Source organism: Microcaecilia unicolor, chromosome 7 (genome assembly GCF_901765095.1).
Source record: "Microcaecilia unicolor chromosome 7, aMicUni1.1, whole genome shotgun sequence".
In the NCBI taxonomy this organism is placed as follows: Eukaryota; Metazoa; Chordata; class Amphibia; order Gymnophiona; family Siphonopidae; genus Microcaecilia; species Microcaecilia unicolor.
The window spans coordinates 310264835-310289136 of NC_044037.1; the positions used below are offsets into that span (position 1 = coordinate 310264835).

Consider the following 24302-nt stretch of genomic DNA (forward strand, 5'->3'; position numbering starts at 1 on the left):
CAATATTTTAAAAAGTAGGCTACCTAATTTGAACATAATCTGGCCCTCAACTGGAAGCCAACGAGTCATTACATAAAATGGAGTAATATGCCAAGAAACGTTTAATGAAAAAAATCAGATGGATGGCAGTATTCTGTATAGTTTGCAATCAATATAACAGATTCTTAGCCACCCCCAAATAAACTACGTTACGATAGTCTAGTTTGCTCAAAACTAAAGGCTGAACTACTAGCTGAAACTGCTCGCGAATTAATGTATTTTGTAATTCTTCTCAATTTCTGCATTACCCAAAAACAACTCTTTGTCGAGTGATTTATTTGTTCCATCATGGTCATCTTGCAATTGATGATAACCCCCAGAATCTTAATTGATTTTTATATATTATATTGTTCATTATAAATGTAAAATCATCATTAAACTCAACATCTTTCCCAATCCGCAAAAAATTGGTCTTTTCCATACTAAGCTGCAGAAAATTCCTACCCATCTAAGTACCAATAAAAGACATACATCTTGTGACTTCTAGCAGTAAATCCTTTAGATCAGATCTAATTGGAAATATTATCTTAATGTCATCAGCATATATATAAGTTTGGTAACCAAGATTTTCCAATATGCTGAAATGTTTTGCCCAGTGTGAGGCAGAGACCAAAAATGCAAACAGGATGCTAGGAATTATTAGGAAAGGAATGCAAAATAAGACAAAGAATATTATAATGTTTCTGTATCGCTGCATGGTGCAACCTCACCTTGAGTATTGCGTTCAATTCTGGTTGCCATATCTCAAAAAAGATATAGTGGAATTAGAAAAGGTTCAAAGAAGAGCGACCAAAAAGATAAAGCAGATGGAACTCCTCCCATTTGAGGAAAGGCTAAAGATGTTAGGACTCTTCAGCTTGCAAAAGAGAAGGCTAAGGGGGGATATGATTGAGATCTTTAAAATCCTGAGTGGTGTAGAATGGGTAGAAGTGAATTGGTTTTTAACTCATTCAAAAAGTATAAAGACCAGGGGACATTCAATGAAATTACATGGAAATACTTTTAAAACAAATAGGAGGAAATATTTTTTCACTCAAAGAATAGTTAAGTTATGGAACTCGCTGCCAGAGGATGTGGTAACAGCAGTTAGCGTATCTGGGTTTAAAAAAGGTTTTAACAAGTTCCTGGAGGAAAAGTCCATAGTCTGTTATTGAGATGGACATGGGAAAGCCACTGCTCACCCTCGGATTGGTAACATGGAATGCTGCTACTAATTGGATTTCTGCCAGGTACTTGTGACCTGGATTGGCCAATGCTGGAAGTAGGATATTGGGCTAGATGGACCATTGGTCTGACCCAGTATGGCTATTCTTATGTTCTTATCCCCTAAGTGTCTTGGGGCCATTGAGAATTGGTTAAATTTATTCTTACCTGTTAATTTCTTTTCCTTGAGTCCTGCTAGACCAGTTCACACCAGTGGGTTAAATCCCCCAACAAGAAGATAATAGTAGAGAAACACAGGCGGTTTCCAGTGATATCACAAGTATGAGAACAGGTGCAGCTTGGAGCTAGTCAGTATAAATTTACAATGTCCATAAAAAGAAATAGTAAAACCTCTTGGGTGTCATCTGAAACCTCTCCAGATTTCAAAACTCAACAAATAATTCTGTCAAGTTAATGAGAGCACTGAGAGAGCACAGTACAGTCACTGGGTAGTCTCCAACCCATGGTCTTCAGGGGCAGGATAATGGACTGATGTAGTGGGACTCAAAGAAAGGAAATTAACAGGTAAGTATAAATTTCACCTTCCTTATCATCCAGCTAAACCAGTCCAGACCAATGAGTTGCATCACAGCTCATATATTCAGGTAAGAGGAAGACAAGGCTTCTTGGCAACTGTCCTGCCAAAGGCACTATTGCCTCAGGCCCACAAATCCAATTTATGCTTCACAAAGGAATGAAGAGACACATGTCCTCTAGGAAAACAGCCAGGCCTCCACCCAGAAATGCCTTCAGCTCCAGTTGAATGGGTCCACAGTCTGACCAGGACTACTTCACTCACTAAAATGTAGGCAGGCTCAATGGCTGCCTTGATCAAGCATGCAGTCAATGCTTTAGATGCAACTTCTCATTTTTGTGGCCCTTGAAAAAAAATGAAAAGCCAGTCTGATCTCCTGACCTAATAAATTACTGCCAGGTACTTCAGCAACACTCTGCAAAAATCCAACTTATGTATTACCTGAGTTTTCTTACCTTTAGAACTACTAGACCAGCCCAGGGACCCATCTTAGGAGAATATTAATGGATGTGCTTCAATTTCTCAAATATTGTCCTAATTCTTATTTCCCAGTTCAAGGTGCTTCTGCTTTGCAATACTTTTAAAATCTATCTGATTGGTTTCTGAGGTAGCTCTTAACCTAGTTGTAGAACTGTGTATCAGAAAAGTAGAAAAGTGCCTTGTTAGTCAAAGGTAATGGAATAGAAGTGTGAACATGAACATCATTGTTTTGTCAGTTACAATACTGAGGAGATAAGGCTGTATGATACCCTTATAGAGCAGAGTTCTTAACAATTGTTCTCTGTCTCCATCTGCTGGTTGGTGGACTTAACCCACATATTCTGGACCGGTCTAGTAGGCTTAAAGGAAAAAAAACGTATCAGGTAATATATAATTTCTCCTTCACTTTTATTGTACTGATCATATTTCTGATAAATTAATGGCCTATTGTGCTGTTTCCATGTGTACGTGACTGACACCGTAACATACTATGCTATTACTATAATTTTAATATTCCTATTTGCAAGCTTACCTCATTGTTTTAACTGTGTCTTATGCTGACATTCACTCATTTTACTATTATGCTGTTGCTACAATATAAGTTATGTCAAAAGCAATATCTCTTGTACACACTGCTTTGGGTGATTCAGGAACCTTACAGTGGGTGTGCCAGGATGGAAGAATGAAGTTACGTTCCCAATGCTAATTTCCAGGTGCACGAGAGAGCCACAGTATGGCCTTGTGTGAAAAAAGTTTGTTTATGCCTGTCCAGGAGGACATTCCTATAGGGACATGGACAAATAAGGGACACTGATACTACTACTAAACATTTCTAGAGCGCTACTAGGGTTATGCAGCGCTGTACAGTTTAACAAAGAAGGACAGTCCCTGCTCAAAGGAGCTTACAGTCTAAAGGACGAAATGTCAAGTTGGGGCAGTCAAGATTTCCTGAATAGAGGTGTAGTGGTTAGGTGCCGAAGGTGAGATTGAAGAGGTGGGCTTTGAGCAAGGCTTTGAAGATGGGCAGGGAGGGGGCCTGGCGTATGGGCTCAGCTGAACAGTAACCAGCAACACAACTTAGTTTATTATTTTGTATATATGCATACCTGGCATCTTCTGGTGAATCTGCTATGATGTGATAAATTCTGTCCTCTGTCACTATATCCAGAGAATTTTCCTTTTCATGAATATCCATGATCCCTCTGAAAGATCCAGAACAGAATGATGAAATGCAGGGAACTAGAATCAATCACACAAAGCTGGGTGATGACAACATTAATCTGCATATGGTATCAGAGAACTCCGGCATAAAGTAAGAACACCACCTGCAGCCAAAAGGACCTTTTTGATATTTTAGAATTACTTCACTTTGCAAATTCAAGTTCTGGACAAGTCACAATTCAGGTACACTTGGCAGGTTCTTATCCCAGAGAAGGCTTCCTGGGCAATGCAAGGTTAAATAACTTGCTCAAAGTCCGAAGTGTCATTAGTGAAGAAACTGGATGTGAACTCCGACATCCCTGTTCTCAGTCACTGACCACCACTAGGAGAGTATAGAAGTGGCCTAATGGTTAAGCCACCAGGCTGAGAACTAGGGAAGCCAGGGTTTAAATTCCACTGTGACTCCTTCTGATCTTGGGAAGTCACTTAACCCTCCATTGACTTAGGTATAAATGTAGATTGTGAGTCCTCCAGAGCCAGGGAGATACCTAGTGTACTGAAAAAAGGTGTAAACTGAATCCCAAACTGTTTTCCTTGCCATCCCCTAGATGAATATGGACCTTGACCCAGTACATGCTTTCAGTCCTCTCCAGAATGCTAGCCAAATGCTTAGAGCAGCAGGCTGAGAACCAGGAAACCAGATTTCAAACCCTGCTTCTCCCTCTGATGCTCCTTGGGACCATGGGCAAATCACTTCACCCTCCGTTGCCCCAGGTACAAATTAGGAGGAGTCAATATTCAGTCGGTAAGAGGCTTGCAAACCGCTTCGCTTCCAACCGATGGCTGAACTAACCCTGGAAATTCAGTGCTGGGGCATGTGTGGCTCCCAGCATGTAATTTCCAGGTATGACCACCAACCTGGAAGTTAATCAGGCAACGGACGATATTCAAACCAGTGTCCAGTTAACTATAAGAAGTTCGGTTTGCTGCCCTCACTTTATGTGATTACGTGGAGGGGCATAATCGAAGGGGCGCCCAAGTTTTCCTGAGGACGTCCTCGCAGGACGTCCCAGTGAAGCGGCGGGGAAATCCGTATTATCAAAATAAGATGGGCGGTCATCTTTCGTTTCGATAATACGGTCGGGGATGCCCAAATCTCAACATTATGGTCGACCTTAGAGATGTTCGTCCCCGGTTTTCGGTGATAATGGAAACCGAGGACATCCATCTCAGAAACAACCAAATGCAAGCCCTTTGGTCGTGGGAGGAGCCAGCATTCGTAGTGCACTGGTCCCCCTGACATGCCAGGACACCAACCGGGCACTGCAGTGGACTTCACAAATTGCTCCCAGGTGCATAGCTCCCTTACCTTGGGTGCTGAGCCCCCCAACCCCCCACCCCAAACCCACTCCCCACTCCCCACAACTGTACAACACTACCATAGCCCTAAGGGGTGAAGGGGGGCACCTACATGTGGTACAGTGGGTTTGTGGTGGGTTTTGAAGGGCTCACATTTACCACCACAAGTGTAACAGGTAGGGGGGGGTGGGCCTGGGTCCGCCTGCCTGAAGTGCACTGCACCCACTAAAACTGCTCCAGGGACCTGCATACTGCTGTAGGGGAGCTGGGCATGACATTTGAGGCTGGCAAAAAATATTTGTAAAGTTTTTTTTTAGGGTGGGAGTGGGTTAGTGACCACTGAGGGAGTAAGGGGAGGTCATCCCCGATTCCCTCCAGTGGTCATCTGGTCAGTTCGGGCACCATTTTGAGGCTTGGTCTCAAGAAAAAATGGACCAAGTAAAGTTGGCCAAGTGCTCGTCAGGGACGCCCTTCTTCTTTCCATTATTGGCTGAGGATGCCCATGTGTTAAGCACGCCCCAGTCCTGCCTTCGCTATGCTTCCTACACGTCCCAGGCAACTTTGGTCGTCCCCACAATGGAAAGCAGTTGAGGACGCCCAAAATCGGCTTTCAATTATGCCAATTTGGGAGACCCTGGGAGAAGGACGCCCATCTCCCGTTTTGTGTGAAAGATGGGCGCCCTTCTCTTTCGAAAATGAGCCCATTAGTCAGTTAGTAGGTTGAAAATTCTTACTAACCAACCAAGCTTCCACTCTGTCCCGGACTGCCCATCAACTAGTTGGTTTCAGCCTCTCCTGGCCATTTAAATTGCTTTGAATACAAATCCCTAAGACTCTAAGGTAGATTCCACTTAGACAAGGAAAGAACTTGTATAACTGATTCTTGAGGGCAGGCAGGTGAGCCGGCCCTCAGAAAAAAGGTGCCGGTACGCTGTACCGGTGCGTATCGGCACAAAAAAAACAGCACTGATACTATGCCATACTTTGTATTGTTATTTGAATGTTATTACTGCTGTAATTGTGTATTGCTCATGTTTGATTATGCTTATTGTACACTGCCTTGAGTGAATTTCTTCAAGAAGGCGGTAAATAAATTCTAATAAGTAAGTAAGTAAGTAATGTACTTTGAGCTTCAGTTTGAAAAAGTTGAGCTACTAAATCTAAAAAAGTATATTCTTACACCTCAGTATTTTCCCTCTGTCATCAGAGATTACCACAGCTCATCCTGAGCTCATTATAGTAATGTTATCATTTTACATGACAATTGCCAGACAGCCTAGCTGGCTCCTTTATGACGAGTGCTTTACATGCTCAAGTTGACACTTCTAAAATATATATAAACAAAGATATATACACATATACGTACACGTAGAGAGAGTGGCATGTTTTGACCTGCGACTCTAAGAAACATCTGGGACAACCAGAAATTTGACCCAGTCTTACCATTTCTTCTCTTAGTTCTTGTACTTCTTTCACGAAGTACATTTATCACATGAAACCAGAATCCTGTCTTGGTCCAAGGGTTTGGTCTTGACAGTGGTAGAAGCTGTACTGAAAGCAGTAGCTTTAGGGGTTCTTTGTTTCTTTACCATAGTTCCAAATGTAGGGGATGTTGTACTTGTGATAATGAAATATGTAGCCTGCCACACTCCTGTTCTATGGGATATAGGGGGTAGGTAGTTAATGCGTAGTTTTAGGGAAGAACTGAGAACCTTAACAGGTTCTAAGATTTACTGTGTGGGTGGAATTCAATGTATGTATCTGACTATTAGAAATTCAGTGATTGAGCTTTTTCCTTCAGGGTATTTTTTTTGCCTGATGTACCGTTGGTTGTACACCTAATTCAATAGATTAATCTTGCAAAGTAAGACCTAGAATAAATCTGATCCTGATCTATGGGTATAGCTGATTTTTTGATTATACTGCCAAAACGGTACTGCCAACAGCGAGAGATGCTTGATGAACAAGTTTAAGGAAGAGAAGGTAGATTGGTAGCCTGTGTGATATATAATGAGAATAGCAACCAATGGATATGTTAACAGAGGTTCTTTTTATCTAGAGCAGGAAGCCCTTGATGCTGAGTAGAAGCTGGTGATATGCTGTGATAGTGAATGGTTTACTTTTCAGAAGCAATTTGGGTGGAGCTAATTGGGTGGAGGAGTGGCCTAGTGGTTAGAGTGGTGGACTCTGGTCCTGGGGAACTGAGGAACTGAGTTCGATTCCCACTTCAGGCACAGGCAGCTCCTTGTGACTCTGGGCAAGTCACTTAACCCTCCATTGCCCCAGGTACAAATAAGTACCTGTATATAATATGTAAGCCGCATTGAGCCTGCCATGAGTTGGAAAGCGCGGGGTACAAATGTAACAAAAATTAAAAATCAGTAGTGTATTTAGGAAAGCTATTTAGGAAGTGTCAGTCTTGGGGTGGGTGGGCTTAAATTTAAAACCTGTGGACTGTGTATGCTGTAAAACTTATCTCTAGAACTGTACTGAGCCACTTACTGTATCTACACAGCTGGTTGGGATTAGGGGAAGACAAGGATAAGAAATGTACCAGAAATGCCCAAACCCACAGCTCTAAGGAAGGGATAACCAGAATTAATGCCAGAGCAAATCTTATCTGTGAGCTTCCTTCAGGCAGGAGTCAAGAAAGAGAGAGACCTGGTGGTTGCCTACAGCAGTCTCAAAACAGAATCTTTAGCCCCACCTAAGCTTAACAAATTGTCTCCAACCAACCAGGTGGGAAAGGGGGAGGGCTCAGCACACTTTTAAGGAAAGGAGATCTAAAATAGAGTTATAGCAGTTTTTAAATCTGTACCCAGATTAACAGATATCAATAAGAAATCAAACATAGCTATCAGATCACAATCACAATATTAGCTGAGCAGATCTTTTTCTTGAGTGCTGATCCCCAAGGTGGACCCTAGCATCAGGTAACTATGATTCGGATTATTCTTTCCAATGTGCATTACTTTGCATTTGTCCACATTAAATTTAATCTGCCATTTGGACGCCCAGTCTTCCAATTTCCTAAGGTCTTCCTTCCTGCAATATTTAACAGTCTGCAAGTGTTTTAACAACCTTGAATAGTTTTGTGTCATCTGCAAATTTAATCACCTCACTCGTCATTCTGATTTCCATATCATTTATAAATATGTTAAATAGCACAGGTCCCAGTATTGATCCCTGTGGCACTCCATTGTTCACCCTCCTCCATTGAGAGAAATGGCCATTTCTCTCAAGAAGCAAATCATTTGCAAGATCCGAGACAACATGGTTTTACCAAAGGGAAATCGTGCCAAACGAATTTCATTGAATTCTTTAACTGGGTGACCAGAGAATTGAATCAAGGACGTGCTATGGACGTAATCTACTTAGATTTCAGCAAAGCTTTTTACACGGTTCCCCACAGGAGGCTCTTGAATAAACTAGACGGGCTGAAGATTGGTCCAAAGTGGTGAACTGGATTAGGAACTGGTTGACGGGCAGACGCCAGAGGGTGGTGGTAAATGGAGTTCGCTCGGAGGAGGGAAAGGTGAGTAGTGGAGTGCCTCAGGGATCGGTGCTGGGGCCGATTCTATTCAATATATTTGTAAGTGACATTGCCGAAGGGTTAGAAGGTAAAGTTTGCCTTTTGCGGATGACACCAAGATTTGCAACAGAGTGATCACCCCGGAGGGAGTGGAAAACATGAAAAAAGGTCTGCGGAAGCTAGAAGAATGGTCTAAGGTTTGTCAATTAAAATTCAATGCGAAGAAATGCAAAGTGATGCACTTAGGGAGTAGAAATCCACGGGAGATGTATGTGTTAGGAGCATGGGCGTAGACTGGGGGGCGAGGGGGCACTGCCCCCCCAAACGACGACGACTGGAACGGGCGACTTTTACCCAAAGTCACAGCGACGAACGGGCAGGCAGCGCTGCGGTAGTAAAAGCAACAAGGCGGCAGGTTCAACTCCTTCCTTCACTTCCCTCCCTGCCCTCTGCGTCCCGCCTTCCTCTGATGTCATTTCCTTTCGGGCGGGTGGGACGTTGAGAGGGCAGGGAGGGAAGTGAAGGAAGGAGTCGAACCTGCCTCCTTGTTGCTTTTACTACCGCAGTGCTGCCTGCCCATTCGTCGCTGCGACTTCGGGTAAAGGTTAGACAGCAAACACTAAAATTGTACTCCGCTTCTAAGAGAACCACAAATAAGGACCAAAGAAAATCAATGAAAAAGCACAGACAGCCCTCCCGTGTGACACTTATACTTTCGAGTGGTCATCTAGACTTCCGCCATCTTCAGGTACATAAGTTAGCTTGTCAACTTTATGAAACCTATAGCTAAATCATGATTTTGATTTAAAATCTATATGAAATATTGAAAATGTTCTTTCCAAAATACAGCTGAACTTGTATACTGACAAGGCCAGATATTTTGCTCCTAAAACACTTTAAATGTGTTTCTATGTTTAAATATTTTTTATTGATGACTAATCCAACTCAAACATAGAAATACAACCTTCAGGTTACAACTCGTCATCTGACATATACATTTCTCCCTCTACCCCCCAACTCCCCACCCCCCTACCCTCCTTCCCTTACCTAAGTATCATATCTAGTATCTGGTTACACTTGTAGCTATGTATTCAACAAATAACTTCTTGCATTAGGGGGCAAAGACATTAGGAATGGGGACCATCTTAGCAAGTATCTATCCAAGTCCTGTCGGGGTTGATCCTTAAGGGCCAGCTTCTCCATCCTGAGCAAACACACCATCTGGGTACGCCATTGTATCATCGTGGGTACTTTAGTTGTCAACCAGTCTATTAGAATAGCCTTCTTTGCCATCAAGATAGCACGTTTCACAAAGTCAGTATATCCATTAGGTCTGTTCGCTCCCAATGCCAATCGTCCAAACTTAAATGTGTTTCTAATAGGCAAGAATACACTGGTTTACTTCTTTCTGTTCTTAAATGTCTCCAACTCATTGTCCACTGTGGTTAAGCTAGTGGATGATGCTCATAATTTTGATCTTAAGTGCTGAACACTGGCTTCCTGTATCTACATATATTCTATTTAAAATTCTCATCTTAGTCCATATGGGATACAAATGCAATAAATAAATAAATAAAAGTCTTGTTCCTTCCTCTCTTATCTTTCTAACCTATTGATTCCTTAAAACCCTCCATGAACCCTTTGCTCCTCTCAGCAGTCCTGCTTATACCGTCCTTCTCCATCTCATCTATGTTTAGACATCACATGTAATTCTGCTTTCAGCTATTTTGGATCACATTTATGGAACTTCCTACTGTTAGACATCAGACTCGATTTTTCATTCCCTAAAATATAGAAGCTTAAGATCTGGTTATTCTAGAATACCTACCAAGAGACCAAGTGATGTTCTCCCTTCTTCTGCCCTTCCTTGATCAAACAGTCCTTGTATGACCTTACAATTAGTTCATTAAAAATAGAAATAGAGGGAAAGAAAAGTTTAGGTCATACAAGGACTGTTTGATCAAGGAAGGGCAGAAGAACTGCTTAGCACTATCTCATGTGTATTGGTAACATAGTGAGCCTCTGTAAATAAATATGTCAAGTTCTTCAACAAGTAATAGATGACTAAAGAATTCAACATTTTGAATGAATAATTATTCTGTTGAAAGGTTAACATCTAAAAAATATATACATTTTCCCCTAAGGAAGAAAAAGGTGGAGACTGTAGTTTATGATTGAGGAGACTATCTCTAGAATTCCATTTAAATCTCTATAATTCCACTTAAGAGTCTCATATGGGAACTATCTCAAAATGGGTTGTTTTGTACATAGTAATGAACCTTACTCCTAAGCCAGGATACGTGGACTATGATCTCTCTCAAATTTACTGCTAACGCTCACCATAGTACTTGCTTTGTATCAAAAAATCTGGCATACATAAAATGTAACATTTATAAGCAAACCCATTAAAAGGCTGCTTGAAAATTCCTTTTTCTGGTATTGCTGCATGCTCAGTCTGACTTCTTGAGTTAATTTTCCAGTTCAGTATTTTGCTTTCATATTTTTTGATTTCTAGTTCCTTGTGTCATGTGCTTTTCATGTGTGATCAAGGTGCAGTATTCTGCAGCACTGTTTGTTTTCCTTTTTTTTTCACGAGGTAGTGTATTGGTGTTTTAGAGCTGGGTAAGGAGGAAAGAAGGAAGGAAGGAAGGAAGGAAGGAAGGAAGGGAGAAAGAGCTGGCTTGATATCTCATACATATTCATTATGGTTATTCCACAAAAAAGCCAGCTCTTTTTCCCTTCCATATATATATATATATATATATATATATGCAAATGAATATGCTAATATGCTCCGCCCCATCCTTTGCCCCCCCAAATGAAACAGTCAAACTACGCCCATGGTTAGGAGGTGAGAGTCTGATAGGTACAGACGGGGAGAGGGATCTTGGGGTGATAATATCTGAGGACCTGAAGGCAACGAAACAGTGTGACAAGGCGGTGGCCGTAGCTAGAAGATTGCTAGGCTGTATAGAGAGAGGTGTGACCAGCAGAAGAAAAGAGGTTTTAATGCCCCTGTATAAGACGTTGGTGAGGCCCCACCTGGAGTACTGTGTTCAGTTTTGGAGGCCGTACCTTGCGAAGGATGTAAAAAGAATTGAAGCGGTGCAAAGAAAAGCTACGAGAATGGTATAGGATTTGCATTACAAGATGTATGAGGAGAGACATGTTGACCTGAACATGTATACCCTGGAGGAAAGGAAAAACAGGGGTGATATGATACAGACGATCAAATATTTGAAAGGTATTAATCCGCAAACGAACCTTTTCCGGAGATGGGAAGGCGGTAGAACCAGAGGACATGAAATGAGATTGAAGGGGGGCAGACTCAAGAAAAATGTCAGGAAGTATTTTTTCACGGAGAGAGTGGTGGATGCTTGGAATGCCCTCCTGCGGGAGGTGGTGGAGATGAAAACGGTAACGGAATTCAAACATGCATGGGATAAACATAAAGGAATCCTACTCGGAGGAAAGGGATCCCCAGAAGCTTAGTCGAGATTGGGTGGCAGAGCCGGTGGGGGGAGGTGGGGCTGGTGGTTGGGAAGCGGGGCTAGAACTGGGCAGACTTCTACGGTCTGTGCCCTGACAATGGCAGATACAAATCAAGGTAAGGTATACACAAAAAGTAGCACACGTGAATTTATCTTGTTTGGCAGACTGGATGGACCGTGCAGATCTTTTTCTGCCGTCATCTACTATGTTACTATGTCATTTGAACCTACCCTCTGTTTTCTTTCCAATAACCAATTCCTAATCCACACTAGAACCTTGCCTGATATTCACAATAGTCTAAATATATCTACATAAGTACGTAAGTGTTGCCGTTCTGGGACAGACCGAAGGTCTATCGAGCCCAGTATCCTGTTTCCAACAGTGGCCAATCCAGGTCTAAAGTACCTGGCAAGATCTCAAAACAGTACAATACATTTTATGCTGCTTATCCTAGAAATAAGCAGTAGATTTTCAAGTCCATTTTAATAATAGCTTATGGACTCTTCTTTTAGGGAGCTATCCCAACCTTTTTTTAAACCCCGCTAATCTAACTGCTTTTACTATATTCTCTGGCAACAAAGTCAAGAGTTTAATTACACGGTGAGTGAAGAAATATTTTCTCCAATTCATTTTACTACTTTGTAGCTTCATTGCATGCCCCCTAGTCCTAGTATTTTTGGCAAGAGTAAAGAAGTGATTCACGTCTACCTGTTCCACTCCACTCATTAATTTATAGACCTCTATCATATCTCCCCTCAGCCGTCTTTTCTCCAAGCTGAAGAGCCCTAGACGCTTCAGCCTTTCCTCATAGGGAAGTCATTCCATCCCCTTTATCATTTTTGTCGCCCTTCTCTGAACCTTTTCTAATTCCACTATATCTTTTTTGAGATGTGGTGACAGAATTGCACACAGTATTCAACCATTGAGCAACAGAAAAGCATTATAACATCCTCGTTCTTGTTTTCCATTCCTTTCCTAATAATTTCTAACATTCTATTTGCTTTCTTTGCCACCGCAGCACACTGAGCAGAGGGTTTGAAAGTATCCTCAACAATGACTCCTAAATCCTTTTCCTGGTCGGTGACTCCTAAAGCGGAACCTTGCATCACGTAGCTATAGTTCGGGTTCCTCTTTCACACATGCATCTTATACTGTAATCCACTCCAAACCTATTTAAAGGTGTTGAGGGGAATATAACATTAATATAACATAACAAGATTCCACAGTTTCCTAGATCGTATCAGGTGAAGTTGTCAGGTTCTCTTTCACCATTCCTGGTCTCCTGATTGAGGGGTGCCGGGTGGAGGTAAAAGGGCCCCTCAGCCACCTAAATTTGCACTCTATTTTCAGCCAAAAATAGGAGCATAACTTTTCACTGAGAGTTTAGTAGCTTAAAAGTTATGCTCATAAATTAAGGCCTGCCATTAATTTTCCTAGATTTATAAGCCAAATTTATAAGCCCAGTGTTGAAAATCAGTGCTAAGCTCCTAAAATTGTTTTATATGTGGTTCAAAGATTATGTTTGGGCCCAGATATTTTCCCTTGATAGATGTGAAAACCTTATCACTGTTCATACTGCATGAGGAACTTCCTGACAGACTGCCGACACTTTTTCTGAGAAAGATTTTGACTGTTTATTTTTCCTGCCCGGCCACCAAGTCTCATTACAGGAATAGAAAGAAAGAGCACTCACTTCACATTCCTTATGTCAATCGTCCCTTTCAACTTTTCCTCACTGTCATTCTCAAAATATATCAGCTTCATTTCCCGCAGCACAAACCATCGCCGTTTCCAGTTTCGCCGGGACAGAGTGGACTTGCCACCTCCCTTTTTGTACAGCCAACCGGACTTCAGAGCCTCCTGCTTGGTTCGGAACCACATGAAGGTCTCATTCTTGAGCACACACCAGCACCGTCTCCAGGAGTTCATCAAACCACCTGGGAAATGAATACAGGAAGAAGATTTATGTACAATGAGTTGGAGACATTGAAAAGGTGTGAAAGCAATTACCCTTTCATTATCACTCCAAAGCTGAATCACTGGCAGTGACCATGTCCTCCAGCATCCAAAGGAAGAGAGCAAGAAGCCAGCCAGCTATTATGATGTGCGAGACTTTCATAGGACATACAAACCTGAGCTCTAAAGTCATATGACCTGTCACCACTGGGGGTAATTTCAAATAACTCACACTGTCTGCTATGATGCATTTCTGGTGCATGTACACTGCAGCAAAGTAGCAAAGGGGAAACACATATTCCAAAAGATGTTGCCAAAGGGAAGCAAAATAGCATGAAGGCAAAGTTTCTCCCCAGGCCTAAGCATGCTTCCAGGACTGCCTCTTCTAACCCCAGGACAGCACATTATGGTAGACTACCCCAATTATTAACCAGGCAAAGGGTGATCATTTGAAGACAAGCCTATCTCTACTATGGACAAAGGTTTTTGAACATTGTTTTCCCTTGTCAAACATCTAGATTTACATTGTTTGCACTGCATTTGATACACCACCATTCAATGTTAACAATTTCTATAAAACAAGGTAAATTAAAAAAAAAAAGAAATAGAATAGATAAAATGAATAAAATAAGTGCAGAAAAAAGAAAGACTAAGTAAATATTTAAAATGGGAAAGACAGAAATATTCAAAAGACAGATTCACACAAGGAAAGAAAAGAAACTCCTAGCAGGGTACAAAATTAGAAGAAATCAATTTAGTATAACAAGGAGTGTGGCTACTACACAGAGGGGAAGTACAATTGAAAAGAATGAGTTTAAGTTTCTAATAAGACTTTCCAAGCCAAGGTCGAGAGGAGGCTGCTCAACACACTGAAACAGGTCTTCCGAGAGTGGACCTGGCATATCTTAGATGCAAAGAGACTGATGTAAGACGACTTCCATGCAATAGCAAAAGCACCCTTTGCAAGCTGGTAGAAACTATTGAATGCAAATTAAGCAGAGGTGGATCAACAAATTACTTCAGGAGAAAATTTGGCAAGGGATCCGAGTATGCAGTGGAATAGTTAAGTAGCATTACCACCTTAGAGACCTCCAGAAGAGCTTGGAGAGTGGAAGCCTCTAAAGCTGAGAGCAGAATGTTCTCCTACCAGTAGAAAACAGAAAATTCAGTGATGTCATCACCAGTTTAAGGACTGGTACAGCCTTGGAACTTGCCAATACAATATAGACAAAGCAGACCAGTAACATGTTAAGGAAAGGAAATCAGAACACAACCATAGAGGGCAAACCTACTTGTCAGCATCAAACATGACTTACTCATCCTCCCCGTCCCATCTGCCCGCAACCTCGGAGTCATCTTCGACTCCTCCCTCTCCATCTCTGCGCATATCCAGCAGACTGCCAAAGACCTGTCGCTTCTTCCTCTTCAACATCAGCAAAATTCGCCCTTTCCTATCTGAGCACACCACATGGACTCTCGTCCACGCCCTCATTACCTCTCGCCTTGACTACTGCAACTTACTCCTCACCGGCCTCCCACGTAGCCATCTATCCCCCCTTCAATCCATTCAGAACGCTGCCGCACGTCTTATATTCTGCCAGAACCGATTTACTCATATCACCCCTCTCCTCAAGTCACTTCACTGGCTTCCGATCAGATACCGCATACAATTCAAGCTTCTCCTCCTTACCTACAAATGCACCCGGTCTGCGGCTCCTCACTACCTCTCTACCCTCATCTCCTCCTATGTTCCCGCCCGTAACCTCTGCTCAGAGGACAAATCCCTCCTTTCAGTCCCCTTCTCCACCACTGCCAACTCCAGGCTCCGCTCATTCTGCCTTGCCTCACCCTATGCCTGGAACAATCTTCCTCAACCCCTACGCCAAGCCCCCTCCCTACCCATCTTCAAATCTCTGCTTAAAACTCACCTCTTCAATGCTGCTTTCGGCACCTAACCCTTCGAGAAATATAGTATGCCTTTTCAGATCGACTCTACACTTGTCTTTTAGATTGTACATCTGTCTCTAGATTTACACCTGTCTTTTAGATTGTACAGTTGTCTTTAGATTGTACACCTGTCTTTTTGATTGTAAGCTCCTTGAGCAGGGACTGTCCTTCCATGTTAAATTGTACAGCGCTGCGTAACCCTAGTAGCGCTTTAGAAATGTTAAGTAGTAGTAGTAGTAGTACAGGTTCAACTCTTTTAAAATTTTTAAACACAATCTCTGAAGGACTAGAATTTAGAATAATGCAAAGCCGGCAGTGAATCGGAGCTAAGATGCAGAAAGATACAGGCCTCCACATCCCCCCCCCCCCTTCTAGTGGACCACCATAAGGACTGGTAATCTTCAAGGCAATTCCTACAGGGCAACAGTTTCTGTGAGCCCCGGCCTCTGAGCCAACCATGGATATCCCACAGCCAACGATCCAAATTATGGAGATCTGTGGAACCACAAGGTCTGTAACCACCCCCAGCAGAGCCTCACACTTGTCTTGCCCCAAAACTCAGGGTTCCAAACATACATCTCATCGCAAGGGCTAGTAAGAAGATAATTTCTGCTTAATATTCTATATAAACAAAGTTATTTAAAGAAAAAGAGGGAACACCAGATAGCAGGAAATGTTAATATACATGGACTAGTGCAGAGGGCAGATATATAGAGCTGTCAAATGTTAAACTGTCCAAAATAAAAAAAAAAAGAAGAAGATCGTCTCAAAAAGCAGTGATGGTAATTCAATATACTTATAAAAGTCAACCTTGCATTGTAATCAACCTCAAAAATACTTCAGTAGAAATGGGTAATCCAAATTTAAACTTTTATTGAAATGTCCTTACAAAATTCTTAAAACATCTTTATCATATCTTGATTTATAATGAGAGGATGAACAAGATGAAGAAGTTTTAAGAATTTTCTAAGGACATTTCAATAAAAGTTTAAAATTGGATTACCCATTTCTTCTGAGATATATACAGTTGCCATATTGTTCTATCACAACAGAGGCATGAACCCCAGAATCACTCATTCGAAGAAGTTTTAAATTAACGAACACAGTGTGGTAAAGTATTTCATAGCATTGGTACGATAACTTAAAAACAACTTTCCTGTGAGGGGGAACCACTAACAAATGTTATGTCACGGCTGCAGCCGTGTCCTGCGTCCAGACTCACCTTTTTCTTCTGGTGGTCGGACTCTGTGTCTTCTCCAGGTTGCCTTCTCCCTGCATTGATACTACTGTTTCCTTTTTCCCTGTTTCTCAAGCCTCATCCCAGAAATTATCCAAGCTGCACTCTGATGTTCATGAATCCAAGCTTCACTCCAGAGTCTATCCAAGCCATGTCCCAGTATCTTGGCCTTGCTCTGGTGCCCTGCTGTGTTTTTCAGTACATTTCAAGTTGGAGTGAGGCATTCCAAGTTCTGACGTCATTAGTAAGGACCTTTATAAGGAATCTTGGGACGAAACAGTGTGACAAGGCGGTGGCCGTAGCCAAAAGGTTGCTAGGCTGTATAGAGAGAGGTGTGACCAGCAGAAGAAAAGAGGTGTTGATGCCCCTGTATAAATCGTTGGTGAGGCCCCACCTGGAGTATTGTGTTCAGTTCTGGAGGCTGTACCTTGCTAAGGATGTAAAAAAAATGGAAGCAGTGCAAAGAAAAGCTACGAGAATGGTATGGGATTTGCGTTACAAGACGTATGAGGAGAGACTTGCGGACCTGAGCATGTATACCCTGGAGGAAAGGAGAAACAGGGGTGATATGATACAGACGTTCAAATATTTGAAAGGTATTAATCCGCAAACGAACCTTTTCTGGAGATGGGAGGGTGGTAGAACGAGAGGACATGATATGAGAGTGAAGGGGGGCAGACTCAAGAAAAATGTCAGGAAGTATTTTTTCACGGAGAGAGTGGTAGATACTTGGAATGCCCTCCCGCGGGAGGTGGTGGAGATGAAAACGGTAGCGGAATTCAAGCATGCGTGGGATAAACATAAAGGAATCCTGTGCAGAAGGAATGGATCCTCAGAAGCTTAGCCGAGATTGGCAGGCGGGGCTGGTGTTTGGGTGGTAGGGCTAGTTCTGGGCAAGACTTCTATGGTCTGTGTCCTGAAAATGGCAGATACAAATCAAGGTAAGGTATACACAAGAAGTAGCACATATGAGTTTATCTTGTTGGGCAGACTAGATGGACTGTGCATGTCTTTTTCTGCCGTTATCTACTATGTTACTATGTTTCATTCTACATAAGAACATAAGAGTAGTTATACTGGGTCAGACCAATGGTCCATCTAGCCCAGTATCCTGTTGTCCAAACCAAGGCCAAGCCAGGTCACAAGTACCTGACAGAAATCCAAGTCGTGGCAACACTCCATACTACAAATCCCAGGGAAAGCAGTTGCTTCCCATGTCTGACTCAATAGCAGACTATGAACTTTTCCTCCAGGAATTTGTCCAAACATTTTTTAAACCCAGATATGCTAACTGCTGTTACCACATCCTCTCACAAAGAGTTCCAGAGCTTAACTATTCATTGAGTGAAAAAAATATTTCTTCCTATTTGTTTAAAAGTATTTCCATGTAACTTCCTTGCGTGCCTCCTAGTCTTTGTACTTTTGGAATGAGTGAAAAATCAATTTACTTCTACTCATTCTACACCACTCAGGATTTTGTAGACCTCAATCATATCTCCCCTCATCAACCTCTTTAGCCTTTCCTCATACGAGAGGAGTTCCATCCCCTTTATCATTTTGGTTGCTCTTCTTTGAACCTTTTCTAATTCCACTATTATAGGCATAATCGAAAGAGAAGGGCGCCCATCTTTCAACACAAATCGGGAGATGGGCATCCTTGTCTCAGGGGTGCCCAAATTGGCATAATCGAAAGCCGATTTTGGGCGTCCTCAACTGCTTTCCGTCACGGGGACGACCAAAGTTCCTGGGGGTGTGTTGGCACCATACCGAAGGCAGGATGGAGGCGTGCTTAAGAGATGGGCGTCCTCGGCCAATAATGGAAAAAAGGGTGTCCCTGACGAGCATTTGGCCGACTTTACTTGGTCCATTTTTTTTCATGACCAAGCCTCAAAAAGGTGCCCAAACTGACCAGATGACCACTGGAGGGAATCAGGGATGACCTCCCCTTACTCCCCCAGTGGTCACCAACCCCCTCCCAAAAAAAAATTTTTTAAACATTTTTTCCAGCCTCTATGCCAGCCTCAAATATCATACCCAGCTCCATCACAGTAGTATGCAGGTCCCTGGAGCAGTTTTTAGTGGGTGTAGTGCACTTCAGGCAGGTGGACCCAGGCCCATCCCCCCTACCTGTTACACTTGTGGTGGTAAATGTGAGCCCTCCAAAACCCACCACAAACCCACTGTACCTACATGTAGGTGCCCCCCTTCATCCCTAAAGGCTATGGTAGTGGTGTACAGTTGTGGGGAGTGGGGTTGGGGGGGTTGGGGGCTCAGCACACAAGGTAAGGGAGCTTTGCACCTGGGAGCAATTTGTGAAATCCACTGCAGTGCCCCCTAGGGTGCCCGGTTGGTGTCCTGGCATGTCAGGGGGACCAGTGCACTACGAATGCTGGCTCCTCCCACGACCAAATGCCTTGGATTTGGTCGTTTTTGAGATGGGCGTCCTCGGTTTCCATTATCGGCGAAAACCGAGGTCGCCCATCTCTAAGGTCGACGATCTCAAAATTTAGGTCGACCATCTCTTAGGTCAACCTAAATGTTGAGATTTGGGCATCCCCGACCGTATTATTGAAACGAAAGATGGACGCCCATCTTGTTTCGATAATACGGGTTGCCCCACCCCTTCACGGCGCCATCCTTAGAGATGGGCACCCTTAGAGATGGTCGTCCCCGTTCGAAAATGCCCCTCCACATCTCTTTTGACATATGGCGACCAGGACTGAATGCAATACTCAAGGTGAAGACGCACCATGGAGCGATACAAAGGCATTATAGTATTTTCACCATCCCTTTCCTAATAGTTCCTAGCACCCTGTTTGCTTTTTTGGCCTGAAGATTGGAGGGTGACCAATATGATGCTGAGTTCTAAAAAGGGTTCTAGGGGTGATCTGGGAAATTATAGACCGGTAAGCCTGACATCAGTGCCGGGCAAAATAGTGGAAACTATTATAAAGAATAAAATTACAGAACACGTAGACAAACGTGATTTAACGGGACAGTGTCAGAATGGGTTCAGCTGAGGGAAGTCTTGCCTCACCAATTTGCTTCATTTATTTTAAGGCATGAATAAACATGTGGAGAAAGGTGAGCATGTTGATGTAGTGTATCTAGATTTTCAGAAAGCTTTTGATTCAGATTATTCTTCTCAATGTGCATCACTTTGCATTTGTCTACATTCAATTTTATCTGCCATTTGGATGCCCAGTCTTCCAATTTCCTAAGGTCTTCCTGCAAATTTTCACAGCCCGCATGTGTTTTAACAACCTTGAATAATTTTGTGTTATCTCCAAATTGAATCACCTCACCAGTGGCGTTCCTAGCGTGGATGGCACCCGGGGCAGATCGCCAATGCGCCCCCCCCCCACCTGCGAAATGACACCTTCCCCCCTCCCTGGCGAAATGACCCCCCCGGGTGCACGCCGCTGGGGGGGGGGGTGCCGCGGCGCGCGCCTGTGGGCTCCGACTTCGCGAACTTCGCTTGTTCGCTGCAGCTCCCTCTGCCCCGGAACAGGAAGTAACCTGTTCCAGGGCAGAGGGAGCTGCAGCGAACGAGCGAAGTTCACGAAGTCGGAGCCCACAGGCACGTGCCGCGGCACCCCCCAGCGGCATGCACCCAGGGCGGACCGCCCCCACTGCACCTCACTTCTCATTCCAATTTCCATATCATTTATAAATAAGCTAAATAGCACTGGTCCCAGTACAGATCCCTGCGGCACTCCACTGTTCACCCTCCTCCATTGGGAGAAATGGCCATTTAACCCTACCCTCTGTTTCCTGTCCAATAACCATTTCCTAATCCACAACAGAACATTGTCTCCTTTCCCATGTCAAAAGCTTTCTAAAAATCTAAATACACTACATCAAGTGGCTGACCTTTATTGACATGTTTATTTATGCCTTCAAAGAAATGAATCAGATTGGTAAGGCAAGTTTTCCCTTGGCTGAATCCATGTTGACTCTGTCCCATTAATTCATGTTTATCTATGTGTGCTCTAATTTTAGACTTTGTATTGGTTTGCACTATTTTACCCAGCACTGATGTAACACTTACCGATCTGCAATTTCCTGGAAAGGCGTTACAATGGCTACCCTCCAATCTTCAGGTACTATGGACAACTTTAACGACAGGTTACAGATTACTAACAGCAGATCAGCAATTTCATGTTTGAGTTCTTTCAGTACACTTTTATTTACTTTATTTATTTATTGCATTTGTATCCCACATTTTCCCACCTTTTTGCGGGTTCAGTGTGGCTTACAATATGAGATGAATGATGGAAATACAGTTTGTTACAAATTGGTTATGGATTACATTGTGCAGAGTTATGCGAGACAATCGAAGTGTCGTTAAAGAATGTAACAATGGAACACAAACATTGAAACGCTGGAAGGAGACAATGAGAGCTTAAAGGGCGATAGTAAGGCATAAAGACATATGGTATGCATATTTCTGTGAGTAAAGGTATGAGTGATGTGAGATTACGGAAGTGGATGTATGATACATTCCATCCGGTCCAGGTGATTTACTACTCTTAATTTGTCTATTTGGCTTTGTACGTTTTCCAGGTTCACCGAGATTTTTTTCAGTTCCTCAGCATCATCACCCTTGACAATCATGTCTACTTCAGGTAGATCTACATAAGTACTACCATACTGGGACAGACCATAAAGACCAAAACAAAGAATTAATTCAGTCTCTCCACTATGGCCTTGTCCTCCTAAGCACCCCTTTTACTCCTTCATGATTTAATAGTCCCACAGATTCCCTTGCAGGCTTTCTGCTTCTGGTTTACCTGAAAAAGTTGTTACTGTGAGTTTTTGCCTCCGCAGCAAGTTTCTCTTCATATTCTGTTTAGCCTTTATTTTATTTTATTTATTTATTTTTAGCATTTGTATCCCACATTTCCCCACCAATTTGCAGGCTCAATGTGGCTTACATTTGCCGTAATGGTGGTTGCCATTTCCGGGTGACAGAATTACAAATGGTAATGCGTTAAGGTGCATACCTACATGGTAACATAAATGGAACATAACATACATGGAACATCTATCTTGCCAGTGCATATGTTGCTTCTTATTTTCTTCATTTGGGTCCTTTTTTAACATTCTTTTGGCTCTAATAGCCTCTTTCACTTCACCTTTTAACAATGCTTGCTGTTGTTTTCTCTTCTTTCCAACTTTGTAAATATGTGGAATGCATCTGGTCTGAGCTTCCAAGATGGTATTTTTAACTAACGTCCATGCCTGATTTAAAGTCCTAATCTCTGCAAATGATCCTTTTAGCATTTTCTTAACCATTTTCTTCATTTTATCATAGTTGCTCTTACAAAAATTAAGTGGTATAGGTAGATCAAGCAAAAGTGACCCTCAATCACAAAATGGCAATCTCATGGGACTACCGCCAGGGGTCAGCCTTCCATATAAGGGCACATTGCCTCATCCGCCTGCTTAAACTACACTGAATATTGACCCCTTATTGTTTTGTGTGCAAAAAAAAAAATCAGATTTTCACTGATATTGCAAAGGTGACCCAGCTGCACAGAAGGTCTTTTCTTCAATAGCAAGCCCATGTTTTAGCTATTGGGTTATGTTTTATGTGAGATTGCCCTGTAAGCGTTTAATTAAATTCCATGGGGCTCAATATGTTGTTGTTGGTGGTGTATGTTTTTTATTGACATTTTGCAGAAGAAGAACTGTTGTCTTTTGCTACTTATTAGTTCTGTTGGAGTGGATACGAGGGGCTCATTATTAGTTACTAGGAAAGAAGGCCCGTTTCTCTGAACAATAAAACGGGCGCTAGCTTTTTTTTTTTTTGGGGGGGGGTGACTCACATATGGAGATCAGTGGCGATTTTCCTGGGCCGCCCCGTGGCTCGTCGTGGTTGTGGGTGGTTCGTGCGCCGCCGCTGTTGTTAGCGTTGCTCTGTGTGGGTGTCGATTTTCCTGTGCCGCCCTTGACGTCATCGCGTTTTGACGTGAGGGCGGAGCACAGGTACAGTAATAAAACTCACCCTCGTTTGCTCTGCCCTCGATGTCATGATGTTTGACGCGAGGGCGGGGCCTGGTGGCTTCACCACCATGAACCTTCGAACCTGAAGGAACTGTTGTCAGTGGCTTGGCTTCACTGACGTCAGTGTCCTCAGAACGTTGAGGGTGAGTTTTATTATAGTAGATCATCTATATTGTGGTATGTTCAGTCATTGGAGAAGTAACAGAAGCACTACTGAAGGAAAAGATACTGAATTTCCTGGAATCCAATGGGTTACGAGATCCAAGGAAACATGGTTTTATCAAAAGTAAATCGTGCCAAATGAATCCGATTGAATTGACTAGGTGTGCAAAGAATTGGATTGAAGACATGCGCTAGATGTAATTTAGTTGGATTTCAGCAAAGTCTTTGACATGGTTCCTCATAGGTGCTCTTGATTAAACTTTACAGGCTGAAGTTAGGACCCAAAGTGGTGAACTGAATTAGAAACTAATTTACAAACAGACACCAGAGAGTGGTGGTGAATGAAATTGACTTGGAGGAAGGAAAGGTGAGTAGTGCAGTGCTAGAGCCATTGGAGCCGACTCTGTGGGTGCTGTGGGTGCTTGAGCACCCCCAATATTGAGAAAATTCCTTGTATGTGTCCAGGGAGGGCTCATTTCCATTGGGCTTAGCACCCCCAATAATTTTGAAAAGTTGGCTCCTTTGGCTAGAGCCGATTCTATTTGTTATATTTGTGAACGATATAGCCAAAGGGTTAGAAGGTAAGGTTTGTCTTTTTGCATATGATACCAAGATTTTTAACAAAGTGGACCACCCTGGATAGATCGGATAACATGATGAGGGATATGCAAAAGTTAGAAGAATGGTCTAATGTTTGGCAGTTAAAATTTAATGCAAAGAAATGCAGAGAGATGCACTTATGGAGTAGAAATCCAAGGGAGATGTATGAGCTACTACTATTTAGCATTTCTATAGCGCTACAAGGCGTACGCAGCGCTGCACAAACATAGAAGAAAGACAGTCCCTGCTCAAAGAGCTTACAATCTAATAGACAATAAATAAAGTAAGCAAATCAAATCAATTAATGTGTACAGGAAGGAGGAGAGGAGGGTAGGTGGAGGCGAGTGGTTAGTGCTAGGGGGCAAGAGGCAGATTTATTTAAAAAAATGTATACCCCCCATCTACCATTCTGGGCAGTTCACAACATAACATTCACAACAATAACAACATAATAACTGAAACAGACACATCAACAATACATAATAAATAAAATGATTACAAAGCAAAATCAAAACCCACCACCTGTAAGGCGGGCTAATGTACTACTGATGCTTAGCTAGGTGGGGCCACGGGGGCATGGGCCCACAAAT

The 24302-nt window shown here is 42.7% G+C and overlaps 1 protein-coding gene across 1 annotated transcript in view; it reads right to left on the reverse strand.

The window, feature by feature from the left end:
- The window catches only part of LOC115475156 (unconventional myosin-X-like), a 272052-nt gene that overhangs the window by 123655 nt on the left and 124095 nt on the right, over window positions 1-24302 (reverse strand). The window contains exons 25-26 of the mRNA XM_030210897.1: window positions 13495-13738; window positions 3364-3459 (exon numbers count right to left, since the gene is read on the reverse strand). Coding sequence (XP_030066757.1) covers window positions 3364-3459; window positions 13495-13738 — 340 coding nt within the window. The remainder of the gene's footprint in view (window positions 1-3363; window positions 3460-13494; window positions 13739-24302) is intronic.